Source organism: Ipomoea nil, unplaced genomic scaffold, assembly GCF_001879475.1.
Source record: "Ipomoea nil cultivar Tokyo-kokei standard unplaced genomic scaffold, Asagao_1.1 scaffold0937, whole genome shotgun sequence".
Classification (NCBI taxonomy): domain Eukaryota; kingdom Viridiplantae; phylum Streptophyta; class Magnoliopsida; order Solanales; family Convolvulaceae; genus Ipomoea; species Ipomoea nil.
The window spans coordinates 1,576,154-1,603,087 of NW_017617365.1; the positions used below are offsets into that span (position 1 = coordinate 1,576,154).

At 38.3% G+C, this 26,934-nt stretch overlaps 1 protein-coding gene across 1 annotated transcript; it reads left to right on the forward strand.

Annotated features, from left to right (window-relative positions):
• The first annotated feature begins 2,031 nt into the window (after positions 1–2,031).
• Positions 2,032–26,097, forward strand: LOC109179656 (probable 28S rRNA (cytosine-C(5))-methyltransferase). Its single transcript, XM_019329149.1, has 13 exons — positions 2,032–2,387; positions 3,270–3,328; positions 3,852–3,902; positions 4,544–4,676; positions 5,090–5,175; positions 15,480–15,578; positions 15,765–15,818; positions 15,922–16,066; positions 16,288–16,349; positions 22,766–22,853; positions 23,945–24,025; positions 24,194–24,355; positions 25,629–26,097. The coding sequence occupies exons 1-13, from the start codon at positions 2,117–2,119 to the stop codon at positions 25,826–25,828; spliced, it is 1,491 nt and encodes a 496-aa protein (XP_019184694.1). The 5' UTR covers positions 2,032–2,116; the 3' UTR covers positions 25,829–26,097.
• Positions 26,098–26,934: the final 837 nt, after the last annotated feature.

Here is a 26,934-nt window from a genome sequence, read left to right on the forward strand (position 1 = left end):
CTTTTCTTATATTCTTTAATTATAACAATATTTGTAAAACATTATTCATTATATATTAAATTAATATAATAAATAAATTTTATTTCACTTAGATTATAATTAGTAAAAATTTGTTAGCTATTTTTAAAAATATAAATATTGGGCATATATTTTTGCGCATCGCGCATAGAAAAGACTAGTTCCTTTATAAGGGTATTAAAAAGTGATTAAAAATTTTGCCTCTGTATAAACCAAATGCTGATTAAAGTTATTTAAGTAGAATGAAACAAGAATCCATATTGTAAAGAATATAGGCCCAAGCACCATGCAATTTCCATATCACCAATTTTGCTCACAGAAAAAGTTTCAAAACACACACAATATTAACCGCAGGATATTCTAGCCCGGTCCAAAGCCCCAAAACACAATCATTATTGTGTTGACCATGGTCCATACAAATTGTGTGAACCATATTTTATATACTATAAATTAATGTACATTCAGTACAAAAATAATGTACACTCAGCACAAAAATAATATATATTGTATTTAGGGGATGTACATTATTTTTGTACTGAGTATACATTATATTATATAATGTACATTCAGTACAAAAATAATGTACTTTTAATATATTAAAAATGTACTTTTTATTATGATCCACATAACACTGTGGACCATGATTCATACAATAATTTGCCCCCAAAACATGGCAAATTTATATATATATATATCCTTAACATATTTTCATATATTCTATTAAATTTAAAAATTAAAATAAATAAATAAAATAACAATATCATATATAATTACATGATTTTTAAGTATTAATTAAAATCTTGAATTTGAGAAACAAAATTATTTTATATGCTAACACAACGTAATACAAATAAAAAAAATATATAATTACAAAAATAATTATATATATATATATATATATATATATATATATATATATATATATATATATATATATATATAAAACTTTTTTTTTAAACATATAAAGGATAACCTTAAACAAACATGGGAATGATTACTAATAATAGTGCTTGAGAATGAATAAGGGAATGAAACCCTTATTTTATTTGGGTATGAGTTTTTTAATTGATGGGGTATTCGAAACCATAGTAGTGTTCTAAAAACCTATCAACCAAACAATAACAATCACTTTTATACCCATTCCTATAGGCAAAACCCACCAACCAAACACACCCTAACATTTTTTAAGGTAATCTAAGAGGGGTGTATTCAATCATGACTTTCATAGAGTTTTAAAGACTTTTATGAACTTTAAAAGTTTGGAGGTATTCAATTCAAACTTTTAGAAAGTCTTTAAAAGTCATGCGGTATTCAATCAAAATTTTTAAAGAGTCTTTAAAAGTCGTGTGGTATTCGATTAAGACTTTTAAAGAGTCTTTAAAAGTCATGTGGTATTCAAAAAGTTATGAACTTTTGTAGACTTTTTAATTTTAAGACTTTTGTAGACTTTTTCTTCTCAAATATAAATAGTTGAAATCCAACCATTAACCCCAATATTTCAAATTTCTTTCTAACAACTTTGAATGTTTTCTCTCTCTATTTAAACTCTATTTTTTCTCCATATTTAAACTCTGTAAACCTATCTAAATTCAATAAAATTATTTTTTTCTTTATTATCCTATATTTTCCTCATACCTAAATTCTACCAATTTTTCTCTCTCTAATAAACTTTAGAATCTTCATCTAAAAATTCGTAATAATATTATTTTTACTTCATTATTGCTTGTTTATATTGGTTTTTAATTTTTTCTATGAATTTTTTTATCCTTAACTTTCTCTAATTCTCCATAAATACAGGAATAAAGCAAATTTTTTATCGTCAAATTTTAGAACGACTCTATAAAAGTTAATCAAAATTTATTAAAATGTATCCTTTTAAAAGTCTTTATAAAACTATACAAAAGTCATGATTGAATACACCTCTAACCATTCCGTGAATTAAACTGCCTTAAAGTTCAATTACTTTTTTTTTTTTTTTTTTTTTGAAAAAAGTTATGATTTGCCGAAGAATTCCAGACCTAAATCATTGTCCCGACTTGCCTCACATTCTAGTGATACTACATTTTACACCCGAACCGGAAGAGCGAACCACGGAATCATGGCGCGCAAAAAGCCGCAAGCCAGAAATGCGCCGGCGGCGATGAAACAGTCGAAGAAGAGTCCGGGGACTGAAACTCTGGCCGGGAAACGGCTAACCAATGCCGAGCGGTCAGCTTATTTCTCGCGGAGAGAAGCCGCTAAGGTGTTGCACACCATACTACAAGGAGACGACCGGCGCCAGGCAGTGGGCTCCATCAAGTCGCTGGTTTACGGCCCCTCTGTCAGGAACAAGAGAGCTACTTATGCTCTTGTGTGCCAGACGCTCAAGTGTATGTTAGCGATGCCACCCCTAGACCTACGCCCTGTTCTTTGAGCGCATGAGGATTTGCTCTGGAATGATATGTGTTAAATATATTTTTGAATAAAAATGAAAATTTTGTTCCTAAGCTCACTCCGGAATGAACTTAAGTGATATTGTTGTTTTCAGAATTTTATGACTTAGTTACCTGATTTTTCTGTTGCAGAATTTTACTTTGTAAATTACCTTGAATTTTAGGACTAGGGTCAATTTCTACTCATGTCTTAGTTTGTATGCGCTATTCCTTGTATTATCATTGTTCATTCAGTTATTACATTTATGGAGTATTTTGCACTAATTATATTGGCAAGTGTCCCAATGTAAGCCTTGCACTCTAATTAAATTAAATAAATATAAACAATGTGAATTTTAATCTCCTTAGAAGAATGCTAAAAAGTCAAAGCATTTAGAAAAGGTAATAATCTTAGTGATTTTAAGTAATTAAAAGGGTAATAATGCCTTGATATGCTGACTTGAGTTATCTATATATTGATAAGTATAGTCTGCATTGATAGGAGATATAATTTCATCGGGAAAAGGTCTTGAGGGTATAAATCACTGGCAGTAGTGAATTCTACTTCTTGGCTATCAGATTTGTAGCAACTGAAATATCCATTTAGAGTTGGGGGTAATGGACTGGAAACTTAAATCATGTTTGACCCCATGGAGGGATGATTTTGTTTGCACCGGAGCTACTTTAACAACTTGGACAAACTTCAATCTGTAAGATAGGCACATGCTGTTCCGATTTGAGTTTAAATGCAGCTATCTTCATTACTAGCCTTACTAATTGCAGAAGGTTTATTTTTCTCTTTATAATTGCTGGTTAATTTCCTTATTTTTGTGGTCGCAGATCTTTCAATAATCAAGGACATCTTAGGGGCATCTAATGTGTTGAACAGCAAATGGAAGGTTAGGCAGCAATTTTATGGTTTTGAATTTGATTTCTAAGGAGTTTCTGTTACCTTTCTCTCCTACCTCCTTGGAAGAGGGAAAAGGAGAATAAAAAAATAGATGGGACTGTGTTCATAGTCTTTTTTGCTTGCATTTTTTGAAGACTTGGAAGATGTTTCTCCTTCAGTAAATTTTTTATCTTGCTTCTTATTTCTCATTTTGCTTGAAATTATATATTGTTTAGAAATGTTCAACGTAGCCAATACATTGCTGCATCAAATTATAATCTAACAAAAAAAGCTTTGTTTACTTGCTCAAGTGTCTGTCAGTGACTACTCAAATGAATTCATTCCATTGTTTAATACCAAGGTCATGATTATCATAAATTCCTTCTGTTACACAATACTGGTGTATTGATAATTGATTACTTAGTTTTTCCAGTTTTTGTTATCTCATGGTTCATGCCTTCATGGTTTCATTCATTTATCTATTAATCAGATGTTCCATTCATTTAGTGACTTCACCCCTATTGATTATGCAGAGACGAGAAGAGTTAATATACATAGTGACATATGACATTCTGTTTGGACAGGTAACTTCTTCATCTATATTTCATATGAGGTACTTGCCTGCTAGTTTTGAAAATTTTGGGTTTACTTTGTTGCCAGCAAAACAGGATTTGCAATATTGACTGTTGAATATTAACTGAAATGGTTTTACTTTCAATGTGATAGTATCACAAATTCACAATTCACAAATCACAGTAGCTGCAGTATCAAAAATTATATTTGCTACAGTTATTTCCTCTATTTGGCAGGTGAAGAATACCAACATTTCAACACATATGAGAAACTAAATATGCAGTTGGGCACTGCCTGTGCGTCAAAGAATCTATAGTGCAAGTAGTCTACATATGAACTAATGTATGCACTCTGAAATACCAAACAATATCACAATAAGTGGTGAAGGATGAGGTTTAGACTTCTAACTTGAAAGAGTTTCATGGTCATCATTTCAAAATAACCTCTTTAGTCAATTGATTTGAATTCAGTAGCCTTAAATAAATGTTTCTTTCAGTCACTTGAGATGTCTGCCCTCTATTTGTTTTCAAAACTGAAATGTGGATTGCTGTCCTCTCCTTAGAGTTTTGTTTCCCAAACCTGCCTGATACATCTGTAAATTTTGGAATCAATCTGCTTCCATATTTTTACATGTCATTTCACTTCTCAATAGGAAGACTCATTAGTTGGTGATGCTGAAAAGTTTCTCCTGCTCAGAAAGGATGCATTGCAGTTGGCTCTTGCTCAGCTCTTAATAAGAAGGGGAGTCAAAAAAGTGAATGAGCTGATAACTCCTTATAAATCTGGTGAGCATTCTGATCTCCAATGCTGGCATAGTATGAATGATTAGTACTTAGTTGAATCTTTGGATGCACATGGGAAGAACTGAGAATTGAATTGAGAAAAGCTTCTCTCACTTGGGAACAACTTTAGTTCCTGATACTATCCACTCATTTTTTATCATAAGAGAATGAATCCATATCTTACTAATTCTCACTCTTAATGCTGTTAATCCTTTGCCTTTTCATCTTAAATTTTAGCCTCGAATACTAGTCGTGTCCTACATATTAAATTGACTTCACTTGGTGTGTACACACACACGCATGTCTGTGGGTGTATGTATAAGTTTTGAATAGAGTGTAGGTATATATCAGCCGATGTAGAGATTGTTATTGACAAATATCATGGGGCGCCGTTGCTTTGTTTTGTTTTGCTGCAGATGCTCAAAAACCTCGTTATGTCCGTGTAAATACCCTGAAAATGGATGTTGAGTCTGCCTTACTTGAGTTGAGGAAACAATATGTGGTATGCTATAGTCTCTATTCTAAATCTAGTACAATTTCATTTGAATATCTTGATACATTTGGGGGGGGGGGGGGGGGGGGGGGTTATTTAGGAAGTTGTTTTGGAGAAGTCTTTATTTTATTACGATTACATAATTTAGTTATTTGGGAACTACTAAATAGTTATTTAACTTATTACTTAGTTTAGTTATTTAGAAACTAGTAAATAGTTTTTTATCTTATTACATTTAGTCTTTGAATTAATTTAGATAATTTAGTTGTTTGGAAACTATCAAATAATTGACCATTCTTAGTAGGAATTCGTTGTATTGCCCTATTATAAAAAGGGACAATTATTTACAATTAATGGGAGGCTGGAGGCCTATATTAAATCCTAGTCTAGGAGACAAGGGAGTGTTAGGATCTCAAGCAAATCCAGCTGTTCCTATTGTGCAATATCTGACTATTTGTTCTCTTCTTGTTTCTAGAACCCATAACATTGGTTCTGTTACTACTTACTAGCGTCATAGGAGTGTCATTTCTAGAGATTTGGAATTCAAAGCTCTCAAAGAATCAGTGAATGAGTTGAAGGCTTGAAGCAATTAATAAAACTATAAAAGAGTGTGCATACAACACTTTGGAGAAGGAAAATGCTATTTTCCCCTCTTGAATTTCCTTTCCAGTCTTTTCCTCTTGATGTGACTTCCATTCATTGGGTGTCCATGAATTGGCTAACACCATCACTGATTAAAAAAAGAAGAAGTTAATAATTAAATATTGAAAAGTCCAATTAGATGATGCCACATTTGGAGAGAGTTTTTAGGGGAAATATAGGAGGGGTATGTAGCATTGCTCTTTGAAGAATTGGATGAAGCAGACAATGAACTAAAGTAGTTGATAACTAAATTGCTCAAAGACTGGCAAAACAACAGAGGGTGGTGTTACTTCACTCAATGCGGATGATTCATCGTAAACAATCATTATTAATCACCCATATTTTGAGATATTGTCAATGGAAGGCAATGTCTCGGCTGATCAACCGCATGTTGGTGATAATTTAACATGGAGGGCTGCTAGTTTTCCAGAAATTGAGGATTTATCCTTTATAGAATGAGAATCTATCTAACGCATGAGAGGTTTATTTCGCCACTCTACAATCCATCTCATTTTGTGATTGTGACATGTAATACTAGTTAATCTTCATCTACAAGATTCCCCTCATCCTTTGACTATGTGGTTCCAAAATAACTTACCCAAAGGATGGCCAGGATTGGCGTCCGTCTCCTCACCATTATTGGCTCATTAGATGATCCTTTGAAACTCAATTGTGGCTCATTATATGATCCTTTTGGTGATGCTATTTGATTGTAGGAAGTGTTAGTTACATAATGCACGAGGTTACGTGCCTTCAAGTTTGTGGACAAGCTTGATGTCCTGGAGGGGAGTAATGATTCATTCTGGGGGCATGGTTATTTAAGAAGTTGTGATTGGAGAAGTCTTGTTTTATTACAATTATTACATAGTTTAATTATTTGAAGCTACTAAATAATTTTTTAGCTTATTACTTAGTTTGGTTATTGGAAATTACTAAGTAGTTATTTAGCTTACTACTCATAGTCTTCGAATTAGTTTAGATAGTTTAGTTATCTTGAAACTACAAAATAATTAAATATTCTTAGTCAGGGATTGTACATTTGTACTGCCCTATGCCCCTATTATAAAAGTGCCAATTATTTATAATTTATGGGAGGAAGAAATTAAATGCGAATCGAATGGACAAGGGTGTTTTGGGATCTCAAGCATATCCAACTGTTCCTATCATGCAATATCCATTCTTTTCTTGTTCTCGGCAATGGAACCAATGTGATTGGTTCTTCGTCACAAACAATAGGATTTTATTTAAATCCTAGTTTTTTTTTTTTTTTTTTTTTTTTTTTTTTTTTTTATGTGTTCGTCTGGTAAATGCCTCAATGGTGCACACCGGGGCATGCACCCATGGGAGGAAGATAATAGAATTGGTTGGGCTAGATTGATGACAGAAATTACCAGTACGATGCACCATTTTGCTGTTTGCTAGTGTTTATTAGGAATGAGAGAGCTTGCTAGTTGCTGAATAGATCTGAGAAGTACATTTATCTTGTAATTTAAACTAGGAAAATATTGATGTCGTAGTTAAATTGCAATATACATCATCTTTTTGAAAATTTTCCATTTGCTAATTGTTACGAAAGTGAAGAGAGAGAGAGTTTCTAATGTGATAGGAATAGAAAATACAAAGCCCTATAAATAGGTACTAGAAAACTACGAATAGGAAACAAGTTTTCATATGTCCTACCTACCTAAAACCCTAAACTGCCTAATATATAGAGATTCTATATATCAAATATATATTCCTTAACACTCCCCCTCAAGTTGGAGCATATATTTTAATAATGCCCAACTTGTTACACAAATGAGTGATAACCCAAAATAACTAAATAACAAATAACTCAAGTCCATTTAGGACACTCCTTTGACCGAACAAGCTTGAGATTGGATGCTCATACTCCCCCTCCAACGAAAGCTTCGAACACCACGAATCCCACGAACAATGGGTGAACACAAAGTGACCGAACAAGCTTGAAATTGGATACTCCCCCTGAAACGAAAGTTTGAACGCCACCAATGCCTACGGACAATTGGGTGAACTCAACGTGGTGGACCGAACAAGCTTGGGATTGGACCCTCCCCTGAACCGGAAGCTTGGACTCCACCAATACCGCAACTCCGGGTGAACACAAAGTGGACCGAACAAGCTTGAACACACAAGGTAAAGAAGACAAACTCCAAACTGGAGGACACAAATTCTTTACTTGCAAAAGGGAGTATCTTGACTAACAAAAGGGAAGTATGCTCCAAACAACGAGCATCAAAAAAGGAGAGACAACACCAAAACAAGACAGAACCAAAACAAGATAGCACCAAAATAGAAAACGAGACAAAACACAAAACGAGACAGTACTAAAACACGAAACGAGACAACACTAAAGCACGAAACGAGACTCCATCCTTCTAGAGGTCAAGAACATAAAGACCCCTAGACGCAAGCCCTTCACTAATAACCCTCTCCGTCACAAGATTCCAAGGCGGCAGCAGCAGCACAACTATACTCAGCCATACCCACAAAAAACTAAGCCCAAACAGTTCAGAAAACACACAAAAAAGGAAGCCCGAAGGGGTACGAAACAACCTGACCGTAGAACAAAAATCACGGAAGCCAAATGGTCCAAACTAAGTCCAGAACTGAGAAGAGGGGACTTAGGCGACCCAGGAACAAGTGACGGAAAAATTTTCCGGTGGCCGGAAAGCCCTCACGCGCCAGCGCGTGGGGCACGTGGTGGAAGATTGCGGCGGCGTGTGAGGCTCACGCGCCGCCCAGAAGGGCGCCGAAAGTTGCAGTCAAGGTCACTGGTCGCCGGCGAACCTTTCTGTGTGGGTGGTGAGGGCAGCGGAGCGAAAAAAAAAAAATCCCTTTATCGTAAAGGCTCTGATACCATGTTACGAAAGTGAAGAGAGAGAGTTTCTAATGTGCTGTCGTATATTATCTCAAACTGTCATAGGAATAGAAAATACAAAGCCCTATAAATAGGTACTAGAAAACTACGAATAGGAAACAAGTTTCCATATGTCCTACCTACCTAAAACCCTAAACTGCCTAATATATAGAGATTCTATATATCAAATATATATTCCTTAACACTAATATTTATGAGGAAGGAATGAGGTTGCCAGGTGTTGAATACTTGAATAGATCTCAGAAGTAAATTGGTTTTGCTTGTAATTTAAACTATGGTTTTACCACATTGTTTCCCCTTCTTTCACTGCTGTGATGGCCAAATCCCTTTATTTTTGGCCACCTTTAGTCCCTTGAGTTTACTGAAGTAACCACTGTTTATCCTTTCTGTAAAGATTTGACAGAAACTTATCTTTTTGGGTCCTTTGCAACTAAAGTCTTCAATGGCAAGTACATCCTTTTGAATGTGTTTATTCAACAAATCTACAGTCTGTTTACTAAATTCACACACACACAAATTTAAGAGCTAGTATATGCTACAAAAACTTGCACCACAGAGAAATGGGCAAGATATGCATAGTTAGGGATGAGAATTTACATCTGCCCATTTTACCTGTGTGGTTTGGGTATTTTTGTGCAACATTGAATGGTGGGTCGAGAGTGGATGCTAAGAATAGCACCTGCAACAGGTATGAGTCGGGGGTGGGCTTTAAGAACACTATCTGCCTATCACCTGACTCGCCCCACTATTAGTAACTAAATTTTGTATTTGTAAAATATTATATTTTGGGAAAATGGTCAAATATGACATGTTAAAGGGTGTTGTTAGTAGGTTGTTAGAGGAAGTCTCCTAACTACCCATTTGAATTTTGAAATAAGTGGTTAGGAGTTCCCCTTTAGCTTGTATATAAGCATAGGCTTCCTGTACTCTGTTCATTTGAGTTTTACGATTGCAATACATATATACACTTCCTTCTTTAGAGTTCAACATGGTATCAGAGCAGTAGATGTGGGTGGTGGGCTTTGGTCGGAACGAGGAGGCGCCGCCGCCGGGAGGATCGGAGCAGTCATCGGAAGGTCCACGCGCCGCCGCACTCCCGGAGCTCCGACGCCACGCGCCGGCGCGTGCGGTGTTCTCCGACCTCGCCTCCGGTCGCCGCCGACGCGGCTGGGATCGTCTCCGTGTGCCCGACACTCCTATATGAATATCTCCGTCCGGTGTTAAGGGGATTTTGAGTGGACTGGTTTCCAGACCTGCGTTGCTGCCAGAGAGTTGAAGCTGTTTTTTCCAGATCTGCTTTGCTGCGTGAGAAGTGAAGCTGGGTTGTGTTTTGTCATCTGCATAGACGTAAAAGCTGCGTTTCCAGGTTGGTCTTTTGTGTGTTTATTATGGCAGAAAATAGGACTATTACAGTGGTGTCAACACAATCTAAATTGGTTGATTTGGTGTTGGCACCTGATGGGTCCAATTTTGGGGAATGGAAGTTCCTAGTTGAAGTGAACTTGAAGGGTATGGGTAAAGCTGGACATTTAGTTGAGACATGTCCGGATGACCCTACCGAAGCCCAAGCGTGGCAGAAAGATGATGACGCATTGTTTTCGCGTATAATAAATTGTATTGATAGGAAGATAATCCTATCTTTACAGCACTGTAAGAGTGCGAAGGAAGTGTGGGAGTTAGTGAATCAGTCGTTTAGCGGGGCAAATAATTTAAGGAAGTTATATCAGTTATCCCAGGATGTTCATCGACCGTCTCAAAAAGGGCGGGACATCAGGGATTACTATTATGACTTCAAGAATGTGAGTGAGGCATTATGTGCTGCTATGCCAATTACTGATAAAGTGGATAAAATGAAGAAACAACGTGATCAATTGCATATTTTTAGTTGGATTTCTGGATTGGATAAGGAGTATGATGTTTTGAAATCACAATTATTGGGGAATAAGGAGTTATACTCGCTCGGCCAAGTTTTTTCTATGGTTCAAAATGCGTCAGTGAATCTTGGTACTGAGAGCACGTTGGAGAAACAAGTCTTTTTCTCACAGGGAGATAGTGGGACTGATAGTCGAGGAGGTCGGTCCAGGGGACGAGGTAGAGGGCGCGGAGGAGGTCGGGGGCAAAGGGCTTGTTATAATTGTGGTGATCCCGGTTATCTGCGTAACCAATGCCCATAACTCTCCGACCATAGGAGGTTTGCTAATTCTGCCTCTAAACCAGAAGGGACGGTTATGATAACTGAGGAAGAGATGGCTTTGTTTAATCAGTTAAAGTTGTTTTCCTCGCAGTCTCCCGCTAGTCCAGGGTCATTGCCGTCTCCGTCAGCTACCTTTGTTCAAACAGGTAATCCTATTGCTTGTGTTTCCTCCTCGTCTCGACAGTGGATCATTGATTTTGGAGCCAGTGACCACATGTCAGGTAATCTAAGTATGTTTTCCGAATATTGTTCCCTTAAATATGGTCCTACCGTTACCTTAGCAGATGGTTCATCTACCTCTGTTTTAGGTAAAGGTAGTGTGAGTGTTAGTTCGTCGTTACCTCTCAATTCTGTGTTATATCTCCCAAAATTCCCGTTCAATTTATTGTCAATTAGTCAAATTACCCGGGACCTAAATTGTTGTGTCATGTTCTTCCCTGGATATTGTCTGTTTCAGGATCTGTTGACGAAGACGATTATTGGTAAAGGGAAGGAGGTCGGTGGGCTGTACGTGTTAGAGCGGCTGTCCAAAGATTCTGGAGGTGTTCCGGTTGGTTTGTTGGGAAATATGTCCCCGTTGCAGTTGCACTCCCGGTATGGTCATCCGCCTTTGTCTGTCTTAAAGAAGTTGTGTCCGGGGTTAGAATCTCTATCTAGCTTGCAATGTGAGTCATGCGAGCTTGCTAAGCATTGTCGGGTGCCATACCCTCCTAGAGTCAATAATAGAGTCGAGTCTTTATTTCAGTTGGTTCACTCAGATATATGGGGGCCATGTCGAGTAGTATCAAAATCTGGGTTTAAATATTTTGTAACTTTTGTAGACGATTTCTCTAGACACACTTGGCTATACCTCATGAAATCTAGAGATGAGTTGTTTGGGATCTTTTGTAATTTCTGTGCGATGGTCAAAACTCAGTTCAATAAAATGATACAGGTGTTGCGGAGTGATAATGGGACTGAGTATTTTTCTCGTTCCTTCTCAAGTTATATGAGTCAGAATGGGATGGTACATCAGTCGTCTTGTGTCAGCACTCCCCAACAGAATGGTGTGGCAGAACGCAAGAACCGCCATCTGTTGGAGGTTGCTAGGGCGTTGTTGTTTCAAATGAAAGTCCCTAGGGTTTACTGGGCAGATGCAGTTCATACAGCGTGTTTCTTAATAAACCGCCTACCTACAAGGGTCCTTGGGGGTCAGAGTCCTTGTCATTTCGTCTATCCATCCAAACCGTTGTTCTGCCTCCCTCCTAAAGTGTTTGGGTGTACGTGTTTTGTCCAGGATGTTCGTCCTCAAAGAGGGAAACTCGACCCTAAGTCATTAAAATGTATTTTCTTGGGATATTCAAGTACTCAAAAAGGGTACCGGTGTTACTCCCCGGATTTGGGGCGATACTTGGTTTCTGCAGATGTCTCATTCTTCGAGAATACTCTATTCAGAGAGGAGTTCTCCAGTTCGTCTGATTGTAGTTCCGAGACAGATGATTTTCTAACATATATTGTTACTATTCCTGACTCCGTAGGAGTGGATTCTAGGCCTCCTGTTACGCAGGTCTATCACAGGCGGCCCAGAGAAGGTGATACGCGTGCAGCCCCACCGGTTCCACCAGTAAATCCTCCCTTACCAGAATCTTCGTCGACAGACCAGGATGTTCCTATCGCTGTTCGGAAAGGTACGCGTCGTTGTGTTCGTCCCGTTCCGTCCTTTATGTCATATACCAATTTATCGGCGTCTTCACGTGCTTTTGTGTCCCAGTTAGAGTCTGTTCCTGTTCCGAAATCTTTGAGTCAGGCAATGTCCCATGATGGTTGGAGGCGTGCGATGGTAGAGGAGGTAGACGCCCTTGAGGAGAACCAGACCTGGGATCTGGTACAACTTCCCCCTGGTAAGGTTGCTATTGGGTGTAAATGGGTGTATGTGGTGAAAATGAACCCGGATGGTTCTGTGGCTAGACTCAAAGCGCGCTTGGTGGCAAAGGGGTACGCCTAGACGTATGGTATAGATTATACCGAGACGTTCTCTCCAGTGGCCAAGTTAACTTTTGTGCGGATATTTATCTCTTTGGCAGCTTCGAGTCATTGGCCCTTGCATCAGCTTGATGTGAAGAACGCTTTCCTACATGACTACTTGCGTGAGGAGGTTTATATGGAGCAACCACCGGGGTTTGTTGCTCAGGGGGAGTCTGGGAAAGTGTGCAAGCTGAAGAGGTCCTTGTATGGGCTGAAGCAGTCTCCGCGTGCGTGGTTTGGGCGGTTTAGCAATGCAGTTGTTGAGTTTGAAATGCAGAGAAGTGCATATGATCATACTGTCTTTTACAAACATACTAACTATGGGTGTGTTTTGTTGATAGTATATGTAGATGATATTGTTATTACAGGCAGTGATGCAAGTGGGATTGAGGCGCTCAAGTCCTTTCTCGGATCTGAGTTCCATACTAAGGATCTGGGAGTGTTGGAGTACTTTCTGGGAATTGAAGTTGCACGCTCTAAGAAAGGCATATTTCTCTCACAGAGGAAATATGTGTTGGACTTGCTCGGGGACACGGGGCTGCTTGGGTCAAAACCGTGTGATACGCCCATGGATCAAGGCGTGAAGTTACTGGCAGGAGAAGGGGAGCCGTTTGAAGATCCGGAGAGGTACAGGAGGTTAGTGGGAAAACTAAATTATCTCACAATTACCCGTCCAGATATTGCATTTCCAGTGAGTGTGGTTAGTCAATTCATGAGTGCACCGACCCAGACTCACTGGGAAGTGGCGGTTCGGATTGTGAAATATTTGAAAGGTGCTCCTGGAAAAGGGATCCTTTATGCTGACCACGGGTATATGCGTGTTGAGGCGTTCTCCGATGCAGACTGGGCTGGTTCACTAGGTGACAGGAAGTCTATGACAGGTTATTGTGTGTTTGTAGGAGGCAATTTGGTCTCGTGGAAGAGTAAGAAGCAGAATATGGTGTCACGCTCGAGTGCTGAATCGGAATACCGAGCTATGGCTCATGTGGCGAGCGAAATAGTCTGGGTGCGTAACATTCTAAAAGAAGTGGGTGTTGAAGTGAAGTTACCGGTAGATTTGTGGTGTGATAACTGTGCTGCCATACACATCGCGAATAATCCGGTCTTTCACGAGCGGACGAAGCATATTGAAGTTGACTGCCATTTTGTACGGGAAAAAGTGGAGCAAGGACTCATATCACTTACACATGTTCGGAGCGGTGATCAACTGGCTGACATATTTACGAAAGGATTGTGTAAAAGTCGGGTTTCATATATATGTAACAAGTTGGGCATGTTTGATATCTATGCTCCAACTTGAGGGGAAGTGTTAGTAGGTTGTTAGAGGAAGTCTCCTAACTACCCATTTGAATTTTGAAATAAGTGGTTAGGAGTTCCCCTTTAGCTTGTATATAAGCATAGGCTTCCTGTACTCTGTTCATTTGAGTTTTACGATTGCAATACATATATACACTTCCTTCTTTAGAGTTCAACAGGTGTAATTGCACTTTTTTAAAGTTTAGGGACCTAATTGACTTTTCAGGTAATGTTTAGGGGCTTATTTGACCCTTTTCCCTTATATTTTTAAAATATTAACTTAAGATTTTAAAATAGTTAACCTTTGTACTTGCATTATAAAATACCAAGTCTCATCTTATATAGAGGAGTTAGGACTGCCAATTTACATCTCCATCCAATGCAGGACAAAGGCACATCTAAAGGCTTTTTTGCATCTTGTGTGACTTGTGAGAAAAAAAACAGTAGAATTTTGAAGCCAAGTCGCTAAGGATTAAGGCACATAATCTGGTGTCCTTTTTTTATCTTATTTTATTTTTAATTTAAATAGAATTCATGTTTTGATATGCTAAAGTAGAATATTTAGCTACTGAATAATATACAACAGACTAGTACATGGTTAATTTTAGTCTGTGATGCAGGAGAATTAGTTGTCCTCTCTTATTCCCATAGCTACTTCTTTACTGTTGACTTAAGAGGCATACATATGTCAATACTGTTTTTTTCTTATTTTTGGGTGGTCGTCTCTACATACAAGATGTATAAATAGAATATTCCATTAAAATACATCCTAATTTAATAGAAGGGACAAAAAACAGTTACTTTTGAAACTGAAATATCTCTGGGTGGTAAAAGATAAATGTAAGGGGTTTGAGTGTTTGACTGACTGGGTTATGAAGGAAGGGGGATCAGTACTTTTAAACCCTTTAAACTAGTTAAATACCAATCTTGCAGTTAAAATACAGAATATACATCATATTTCGAAAAAACTTTTTGAAGCTATTTCATATTGCTGGTTTTGTCCTACAGGGGGTAAACAATGATAGTGTAATGAAATTGGAATTTGATTTTTACTGGACAGACACATGAACTTGTTTGTGGATTATGATGGCATTTTGCCCACCTTTCAATACTGAAACATGAATAGGATATGCTATTTCTCTTTGAACTGAATGCTTCTGTATTGTAGAAGTTAGTGAAATTCTGTAATTATTTTGATTTCATTCCCCAATGCATTGTATTATCAGCTATCAAACTTTATTTCCTCTTAAGTCTCTTTCTCATGCTTACATCAAACAGGTTCAAAAGGATGACATGATCCCTGAATTGTTGGTATGCCCACCTGGTACTGACTTGCATAATCATCCTTTTGTACAAACTGGAAGTATCCTTTTGCAGGTACCAAATCCCATTTCTGTTTCAGTTTTCATAGTTCTGAAGTTTCTTTAGGACAGACAATTATAATGAAAAAGGGTTCATAGTATATTAACTTATAAATAACAAATGATTTTCGTAATGTATTCATGAAAGAGGATACAAGTTTTTTTATGCAGACAGCTGATATTACATGTCTGTCTGTCCTAGGGAAAGGCAAGTTCCATGGTGGCTGCATCACTGGGACCTAAACCAGGATGGGAGGTAATTAGATAAAGAGAAAAGAAAGCTGTGATACATATTGCAGTCACTGTCTCACTTACATTCTAAACCTGATTAACCCACAAGTTTGGTCATTCTTGTGAAGGTCATTGATGCGTGTGCTGCACCTGGTAACAAAACTGTCCACCTTGCTGCTCTTATGAAGGGACAGGGAAAGGTTATTGCTTGTGAACTTGATGAAGAAAGGTTTAAACGTTTAAAAAACACTGTTAAATTGGCTGGGGCAGCTAGTATCCTTTTATATTGTTACATTCTTTACCTTCATAGACTTCCTTTGTTTACTTTTGCGCAAATTACTTTTATCTTGAAATCTCTCTGCCTTGTTGATTAGAGATAACAATTGGCCATACATTTTACTGATGTGCAATTGTATATTTATAGGTCGCTCTTTGTTCTTTGTTACTTCACCCATAACAAATTCATTATGATATGTAAACTTAACTCGCTCTAGATGTGCAAGTTATGCATGAGGACTTCCTTAACTTGAATCCGGAAGATCCATCATATTCAAAGGTAATTCAATTGGCAAGTAATTTTTCTACGTATTATTATTATTATTTTTTTTTTTTTGTGTTTATTACTTTATTAAGTAGAGAGATATAATTAATTATTTCTTTAAACTAACTATTTAGATGGCATGTAAAGTAGCTTGTTAGATGGGGTGGTGGTTTCTATGCATACGTCATGCATTACAACCTATTAAGGACTGGAAAAGCTAAGCCTTTGCAACCAATTACAATTTTAGCCAATTCTCAAATTTGGTCAAAATTGACCTGAACTAGCTTTGTGGTCATCTTATTTTTTATCCTTATATTTCTAAAATCTTCCTTCTCTTTGAAAAAATTTCTTCAATTGCTACCACCTAGACAACCATAGGTTGGGCCATGATGGGTTGCCTTTTGCTGATTCTTTCTATGATGAATGTAATTGGCAATTGTTATATCGTGGACCCCGGTCGTCTTGCAAAATGGACCCTGATACAGGTTCATTTTTAGTATACAGTGGGTTTATTTTTAGTGTACTACAAGTTCATTTTTAATATACTATGGGTTCATTAGGTTCATGAACTTTGTTGCAGGTTCACTTTTAGTGTACCACAAGTTCATTTATAGTAAACTGTAAGTTCAGTTTTTGGACTGGGGTCCACGATATATTTTGCATGTAATTGAGGTATGGTTAGGGATGTTGAATTGCTTGCCTGTGGTTAATCTGTTCCATTAAGTAATCTTTACTTTTCTTCCTACCACTACCACAGTTGTGCTGCCTAACCACTTTGCTGCCTTCCCTACCCAGAGCTTCTGAAGTCTTTTTCAACTGTACTAATAGCAAGCCTGTCAATGAAAATTTCTCTCCACTGATGTCTAAGAATTGATTAGTAGCATCTCTTTCAGAAGAGAAAGGGTTTTCACTGAGCCGCTATTTGAAATGAATCTTGAAATCATCTTGTTATTTAATATCAAAGTTTGCATCTACGGTGGCAGATGAAAGAATAAAATAAGCCTTAAGGTCAGAGCTGTGGTGGCAGCAAAGCATGGTTATGCTCCACACCTGAACAAATTTACTGTTCTGTTTATTATAACAAAATTCCATTAGGTTCTTATTGTTTGGGTTAAGGGGCCCAGAAAACTACTTCTAGTGTTCCAGGGTTAAAAAAAAAGTTATGTCAATGTATAGTGGAGGTGTGAACATTTGTTGAAATCTCAAGTGAAGTGTATATATGTATTGCGATAATGAAACACTCAATGAATGTTGAGAACAGGCAGCCTACGCTTAAATACAAGCTAAAGGGAACTCCTAACCAGTTATTTCAAAATTCAAATGAGTGGTTAGGAGATTTCCTCTAACAACCTACTAACACTCCCCCTCAAGTTGGAGCATAGATATCAAACATGCCCAACTTGTTACATATATATGAAACCCGATTTTTACACAATCCTTTCGTGAATATGTCAGCCAGTTGATCACCGCTCCGAACGTGTGTAAGTGATATGAGTCCTTGCTCCACTTTTTCCCGTATAAAATGGCAGTCCACTTCAATATGCTTCGTCCGCTCGTGAAAGACCGGATTATTCGCGATGTGTATGGCAGCACAGTTATCACACCACAAATCTATCGGTAACTTCACTTCAACACCCACTTCTTTTAGAATGTTACGCACCCAGACTATTTCGCTTGCCACATGAGCCATGGCTCGGTATTCTGATTCAGCACTTGAGCGTGACACCACATTCTGCTTCTTACTCTTCAAGGAGACCAAGTTGCCTCCTACAAACACACAATAACCTGTCATAGACTTCCTGTCGCCTGGTGAACCAGCCCAGTCTGCATCGGAGAAAGTCTCAACACGCATATACCCGTGGTCAGCATAAAGAATCCCTTTTCCAGGAGCACCTTTCAAATATTTCACAATCCGAACCGCCGCTTCCCAGTGAGTTTGGGTCGGTGCACTCATGAATTGACTAACCACACTCACTGGAAATGCAATATCTGGACGGGTAATTGTGAGATAATTTAGTTTTCCCACTAACCTCCTGTACCTCTCCGGATCTTCAAACGGCTCCCCTTCTCCTGCCAATAACTTCACACCTTGATCCATGGGTGTATCACACGGTTTTGACCCAAGCAGCCCCGTGTCCCCGAGCAAGTCCAACTCATATTTCCTCTGTGAGAGGAATATGCCTTTCTTAGAGCGTGCAACTTCAATTCCCAGAAAGTACTTCAACACTCCCAGATCCTTAGTATGGAACTCAGATCCGAGAAAGGACTTGAGCGCCTCAATCCCACTTGCATCACTGCCTGTAATAACAATATCATCTACATATACTATCAACAAAACACACCCATAGTTAGTATGTTTGTAAAAGACAGTATGATCATATGCACTTCTCTGCATTCCAAACTCAACAACTGCATTGCTAAACCGCCCAAACCACGCACGCGGAGACTGCTTCAGCCCATATAAGGACCTCTTCAGCTTGCACACTTTCCCAGACTCCCCCTGATCAACAAACCCCGGTGGTTGCTCCATATAAACCTCCTCACGCAAGTAGCCATGTAGGAAAGCATTCTTCACATCAAGCTGATGCAAGGGCCAATGTCTCGAAGCTGCCAAAGAAATAAATATCCGCACAGAAGTTAACTTGGCCACTGGGGAGAACGTCTCGGTATAATCTATACCATACGTCTGGGCGTACCCCTTTGCCACCAAGCGCGCTTTGAGTCTAGCCATAGACCCATCCGGGTTCATTTTCACCACATACACCCACTTACAGCCAATAGCAACCTTACCAGGGGGAAGTTGTACCAGATCCCAGGTCTGGTTCTCCTCAAGGGCGTCTACCTCCTCTACCATCGCACGCCTCCAACCATCATGGGACATTGCCTGACTCAAAGATTTCGGAACAGGAATAGACTCTAACTGGGACACAAAAGCACGCGAAGACGCCGATAAATTGGTATATGACACAAAAGACGGAATGGGACGAACACAACGACGCGTACCTTTCCGAACAGCGATAGGAACATCCTGGTCTGTCGACGAAGATTCTGGTAAGGGAGGATTTACTGGTGGAACCGGTGGGGCTGCACGCGTATCACCTTCTCTGGGCCGCCTGTGATAAACCTGCGTAACAGGAGGCCTAGACTCTACTCCTACGGAGTCAGGAATAGTAACAATATATGTCAGAAAATCATCTGTCTCGGAACTACAACCAGACGAACCAGGGAACTCTTCACTGAATAGAGTATTCTCGAAGAACGAGACATCTGCAGAAACCAAGTATCGCCCCAAATCCGGGGAGTAACACCGATACCCTTTTTGAGTACTTGAATATCCTAGGAAAATACATTTTAATGACTTAGGATCAAGTTTCCCTCTTTGAGGACGAACATCCTGGATAAAACACGTACACCCAAACACTTTAGGAGGAAGGCAGAACAACGGTTTGGACGGATAGACGAAATGACAAGGACTCTGACCCCCAAGGACCCTTGTAGGTAGGCGGTTTATTAAGAAACACGCTGTATGAACTGCATCTGCCCAGTAAACCCTAGGGACTTTCATTTGAAACAACAACGCCCTAGCAACCTCCAACAGATGGCGGTTCTTGCGTTCTGCCACACCATTCTGTTGGGGAGTGCTGACACAAGACGACTGATGTACCATCCCATTCTGACTCATATAACTCGAGAAGGAACGAGAAAAATACTCAGTCCCATTATCACTCCGCAAAACCTGTATCATTTTATTGAACTGAGTTTTGACCATCGCACAGAAATTACAAAAGATCCCAAACAACTCATCTCTAGACTTCATGAGGTATAGCCAAGTGTGTCTAGAGAAATCATCTACAAAAGTTACAAAATATTTAAACCCAGACTTTGATACTACTCGACATGGCCCCCATATATCTGAGTGAACTAACTGAAATAAAGACTCAACTCTATTATTGACTCTAGGAGGGTATGGCACCCGACAATGCTTAGCAAGCTCGCATGACTTACATTGCAAGCCAGATAGAGATTCTAACCCCGGACACAACTTCTTTAAGACAGACAAAGGCGGATGACCATACCGGGAGTGCAACTGCAACGGGGACATATTTCCCAATAAACCAACCGGAACACCTCCAGAATCTTTGGACAGCCGTTCTAACACGTACAGCCCACCGACCTCCTTCCCTTTACCAATAATCGTCTTCGTCAACAGATCCTGAAACAGACAATATCCAGGGAAGAACATAACACAACAATTTAGGTCCCGGGTAATTTGACTAATTGACAATAAATTGAACGGGAATTTTGGGAGATATAACACAGACGTGAGAGGCAACGACGAACTAGCATTCACACTACCTTTACCTAAAACAGAGGTGGATGAACCATCTGCCAAGGTAACCGTAGGACCATATTTAAGGGAACAATATTCGGAAAACATACTTAGATTACCTGACATGTGGTCACTGGCTCCAGAATCAATGACCCACTGTCGAGACGAGGAGGAAACACAAGCAATAGGATTACCTGTTTGAACAAAGGTAGCTGACGGAGACGGCAATGACCCTGGACCAGCGGGAGGCTGCGAGGATGACAACTTTAACTGATTAAACAAAGCCATCTCTTCTTCAGTTATCATAACCGTCCCTTCTGGTTTAGAAGCAGAATTAGCAAATCTCCTATGGTCGGAGAGTTGTGGGCATTGGTTACGCAGATGACCGGGATCACCACAATTATAGCAAGCCCTTTGCCCCCGACCTCCTCCGCGCCCTCTACCTCGTCCCCTGGACCGACCTCCTCGACTATCAGTCCCACTATCTCCTTGTGAGAAAAACACTTGTTTCTCCAACGTACTATCAGTACCAAGATTCACTGACGCATTTTGAACCATAGAGAAAACTTGGTCGAGCGAGTCTAACTCCTTATTCCCCAATAATTGTGATTTCAAAACATCATACTCTTTATCTAACCCAGAAATCCAACTAAAAATATGCAACTGATCACGTTGTTTTTTTCATTTTATCCACTTTATCAGTAATTGGCATAGCAACACACAACGCCTCACTTACATTCTTGAAGTCATAATAGTAATCCCTGATGTCCCGCCCTTTTTGAGACGGTCGATGAACATCCTGGGATAACTGATATAACTTCCTTAAATTACTCGCCCCGCTAAACCACTGATTCACTAACTCCCACACTTCCTTCGCACTCTTACAGTGCTGTAAAGATAGGATTATCTTCCTATCAATACAATTTATTATACGCGAAAACAAGGCGTCATCATCTTTCTGCCACGCTTGGGCTTCGGTAGGGTCATCCGGACATGTCTCAACTAAATGTCCAGCTTTACCCATACCCTTCAAATTTACTTCAACTAAAAATTTCCATTCCCCAAAATTGGACCCATCCGGTGCCAACACCAAATCAACCAATTTGGATTGGGTTGACACCACAGTAATAGTCCTATTTTCTACCATAATAAACACACAAAACCAACCTGGAGATGTAGACTTCAATTTTATGCCAAAACCCAGTCCACGCAGCACCCTGGCAGCACACCCACACGCAGAACCAGTTCTGGAAACACAGCCCACGCAGAACCCCTCAACACCGGACGGAGGTATTGACACAGACGCGTCGGGCAGACTGAGGCGGAGCTAGCCGCGTCGGCGGCGACCGGAGCGGAGGTCGGGAAACACCGCACGCGCCGGCGCGTGGCGTCGGAGCTCCGAGAGTGCGGCGGCGCGTGGCGGCGCGTGGACCCTCCGATGACTGCTCCGTTCCTCCCGGCGGCGGCGCCTCCTCGTTCCGATCAAAGCCCACCACCCACATCTACCGCTCTGATACCATGTTGAACTCTCAAGTGAAGTGTATATATGTATTGCGATAATGAAACACTCAATGAATGTTGAGAACAGGCAGCCTACGCTTAAATACAAGCTAAAGGGAACTCCTAACCAGTTATTTCAAAATTCAAATGAGTGGTTAGGAGATTTCCTCTAACAACCTACTAACAACATTTAAGCTAAAAGTTTCGGCTAAAATTACAACTGGGTTGCAGAGGTTTTTCTTTTTTTGGTAAATAGATCTTAGGTTAATATTCCAAGGTTTGATTTTTAAATTGATTTAGAATCACAGAAATTTCTATATTTTGAGAAGGAGATTTCTGTAATATGTCAGATTTTTAAAATTAGACCCAGAGCTTAAAAGGTTAAGTGCCTCAAAATTTATCATCTTTATATCAATAGAAAATTAGCGAACTATCAGTATTAATTTGCACTGAAGTACTAGTTTATACCCTTTTTAAGTAAGCTGTCTCTTTCAGATTAATGATCATTCATTTTCTTTTGCCTGTGGTCATATTATGCTTGTATGCTTCTCCCATGATGCTCTTATATACTTCTCTTTTCTTTGAAACTAACTTGTTACAGGTTCGTGCTATACTTTTGGATCCATCTTGCTCTGGTTCTGGGACTGCTTTTGATAGGTTGGACCACCTTCTCCCATCAGCCAATGCAGGTAACAAAGAAAGTGATGAAATACAAAATAAAAATATAGCATGAATATGATCCATCGAGAATTACAAATGTACAAATAGCTCATAAAGTTGCTGCATCAATTTATGAATTTGACCTTAAACTTGATAAAAATTAAATATAGTGTCTATTGTCTGAATAAGAGTATAACATTACTTGAACTGCTCACACTTTTACCACAAAAGTTAACGCTAACAAACTAGGACATGAAATTTGGAGTGTATGAGAGGTGTTGTAAACACTTGTGGCCTTAAAATTTGGTTTCTAGTTTGTAAACCATGCTCCCAACATTTTTGTCGTCATGGAAATACATAATATTAATATCTCAGTTTCATCAACAATTAACATAAATGGATATGGCATGATTTGTATGCCAGATTTCAAAGGAATGATCATGAGTTATGTCTTTTTGGAGATAAGTTGATAGCGGTTTGCATTAGTTGTTGGGCTAGTGCATATATGTTTTTTAAAAGGAAAATGCTTCTTACGTCTCCTAAATTTCCCCTCCCATATTTCCCCTCCTGATGTGGCTCATAATCATTGGGTGCCCATGAATAGGCTAACCAACCACTAATTAGAAAAAGAAATTTAAACCAATCAAATGATACCAAGTCAGGAAGGAAAAAATGGGTAGGGAAAATAAATTAGGGGTGTATAGCATTGCTCTTTTTAAAATTAGCTAACATTTTTTAGCTGTTAGCTATTTGACTCCTTAAAATGACATATAAGGAAATCATTGTTATTAAGGCATCGTCTAGGCAATGCCTAGGCGTCCGGTCGGTGGAGACCGGACGCCTAAAACACTCCCAAGCCCTAGACAAATGCTTTTGCCTTGTTCGACTTCAAAGCTCCAACGATTTGCTTGCCCTCACAAACTCACAAAATAAAATGCAATTGGTGTTGACATGGACTCACAAAAGAAAGTCACTTGTTAAAACATATGGAGTATCTACCAAACACCTATATAACTATATTAGCTTTTTGGTGGTAAATATTTTGATCATATAATTTTCTTATCCTTTGGTGATTTTCTTAAAACTTCTATTTATCCAAATTATTCTTTTCCCCTCAAAGGTGCTCATGATGGTTTTGACATGGATAGACTACAAAAGCTTGCAAATTTCCAAAAGAGAGTTTTGGAACATGCACTGCGTTGTGAGTTTCTAATTTGTTTGTAATAATCTTCATTCCTACTTATTCGTTTATTATCATTGGGGAATGACTTGTATCCTTGCTTTTCTGCAGCATAATTTCTAGAATGATTATGCTAAATTTATTCCCACGATAGGATAGACAAGTGAAGTGTTTTTGTTCTTGTTGCAGTTCCAGCAGTCGAGAGAATTGTTTACAGTACCTGCTCTATTCACCAAATTGAGAATGAAGATGTTATCAATTCTCTCCTACCCTTTGCCACGTCTCATGGATTTCAACTGGAAACAGTTTTTCCCCAATGGCCTCGTCGTGGTTTTCCAGTTATGGTTGGATGTAAGTGTTCTAATCTAATATTATCATGGAACTTGAAAGCAAAAAGGTTTGGTTTTTTTTTTTTTGTTTTTTTGTTTTTTGTTTTGTTTTGTTTTGTTTTGTTTTTTTTTTTTTTAAAAAATTCACATCTATTAGTAGAGATTATTAGAAAATGAATAAGGGTCAAATAGGCCATCGAACCGCACACAATAATGCAATTAGGCCACTGAACTCAAAAAAGCTACAATTGAGTCCATAAACTAACCTATTTCAAGCAAATTTGTCCAATTTGCAAGTTTCCCCCCTTTTTAACGGGTCACCCAATTTAAAATATAATTTTAAAAAAAAATTAATTAAAATAAACTAAAATTATTCTTTTTAAAAAAAACCTTGTCTCCCGCCGGAGACGAAGAACGTAGGCCGGAGACGAGAAAACCTTCTTCGTCTGGCCGGAGACGAAGAAGGTATCTTCGTCTCCGACCATGGTCCGGCCAGAGACGAAGAAGGGATCTTCGTCTCTGGCGGAGACGAAGTTTTTTGTTTTATTTATTTTTTATTTCTTTTTTTTTTTTTATAAATAGTTTATTTTAAATATTTTTTTTTAAAATTATTTTTAAAAAATATTTTAAATTGGGTGACCTGTTAGAAAGGGGAAAAACCTGCAAATTGGACAAATTGTTTGAAATGGGTTAGTTTAGGGACTCAATTGTAGCTTTTTTGAGTTCAATGACCTAATTGCATTATCGTGTGTGGTTTGATGGCCTATTTGACCCTTATTCCATTAGAAAATTACTTGTGTTTTTGCCTAGTTACAGTATGCATTGAAGCAGGTGCTGCAGTTTGGTGCTTTATCTTTCTGTTAATTGTTGTATTTACACTTGGGCAAAAAGTCCCTTTCGCTGCATCTGATAATCAACTTGACCTAATGTGGTGCTCCCTTCTGCAAATATATTCCATGTAGGCAGGGTCTATCTTTAGGGTGAATTTGTTGCACGTTGATACAAACTAATGAGTTACCATATCCCTATAATGCTGCCATATTTAAGTGACTTCAGAGACCGGAGCTGAAAAGGGATAATAATTAGCATCACTTCTTTTTTGCGAAATAGATGCTTAACTCTGTTTCTCTCATGCACAGACTCCAATATATTAATGTTTTTCTCATCTTACAAAATTCTTTATATCAGGATACTCTGCATAACAAACACGGCCTTTTTTGTTTTGTTTTGTTTTTAATTTAATCTACTACGTTGAAAGTGCACTTGCAATCTACTGAAACCTTGTCTATTTTCAGCTGAAAATTTGCTGCGAACTGACCTGGTCACGGACAAAGAAGGCTTCTTCATTGCTTTATTTTCAAGGGAGGGAAAATATCATTCTGTAAAGTCCATGCAGATGGAACGAAATGCTTCTCTTCGGAATAGACCGAGGGCACGGAGACATTTGAATTTGTTCTTCCTCAAAATGTTTAGAACGATGTGGTATGCAACTTAACAGTACTAGTACTAACAGCTAATTGCATGTTGTTGAAGTTATAGCGTTGTATGCAGAGTAATTGTTTCACATTTACTTGTTTAGTACTCTTTTAGTACTTTCAAAAGTAAACTTTCTAGGAATCAAATTTTGTTGGTCAAGCTTTAGTTCTTAGGTGAATTTGTTGCACGATTTTCTTTATTTTTCTACTTCTAACTACTAAACATAGATTGACCACCCTGACTGTTGAAGCATGAGAATTTAATTGCCAGGTATAGCTATTTCATTTATGATGAACATTTAGTTTGCTATGATAGCCAGTTTGAAACAGGTTCTATCCAGATTTGTTTTCACGTTAAAATGTGTTTAGTACTGTTCTTGTTTCCGAGTTCTGATTGAGCTATGATTGTATGTTTTCCAAGGTCTTTGTTGTTATGTCGTGAATTTTTGTATTCAAAATTAAAAATAAAAATAAAAATAAAAATTGTTAATTGAACTGTGTTCTCGATGGTTGTGGAAACAAGGTTACCAAAAAAAAAAAAAAAATTGTAATCTTGCAATCAAATTGATTATTGTTGTCAGCATTGTCACCAACGTATGAATGTGCAAGAATTTTGTTGATCGATTTATCTCATTCACCAATTTTATAAGGGAAAATAACACTTTTTCTTCCGAATTATATATTTATAGCACTTTTTCTCTTGAATTATTTAAGTGACAGTTTTTTCCATTGAAATGTTAAATAGATATATTTACCCTTAAATCTTTCATTTATTTTTCTTCTCTAACAAATATTGACCACGATCCGATTCAAACCGAACAGACACTATAGCAACCAAATGGAAATATTCAGATTACAATTTAGAATTGAAACTCAATATTTAGAGTTTTTTAAAATCGTGAATCGGAACGGCCGGTTCATGTTTCGAACTGAAAAAAAAAAGTACATTTATTTTTGAATTTAGACTATTTTAAAAATAAAAAATAAAATTTTAAAATAAAGTTTGAATCAACAGTTCAAACTGGATGTGGAACCGTGAACCGGCGGTTCAAAGTCAAAACCAAATCGCGGTCATATATACTTGTATGTGAGAATAAGAATAAATGTAAAAAAAAAGAACGTACAC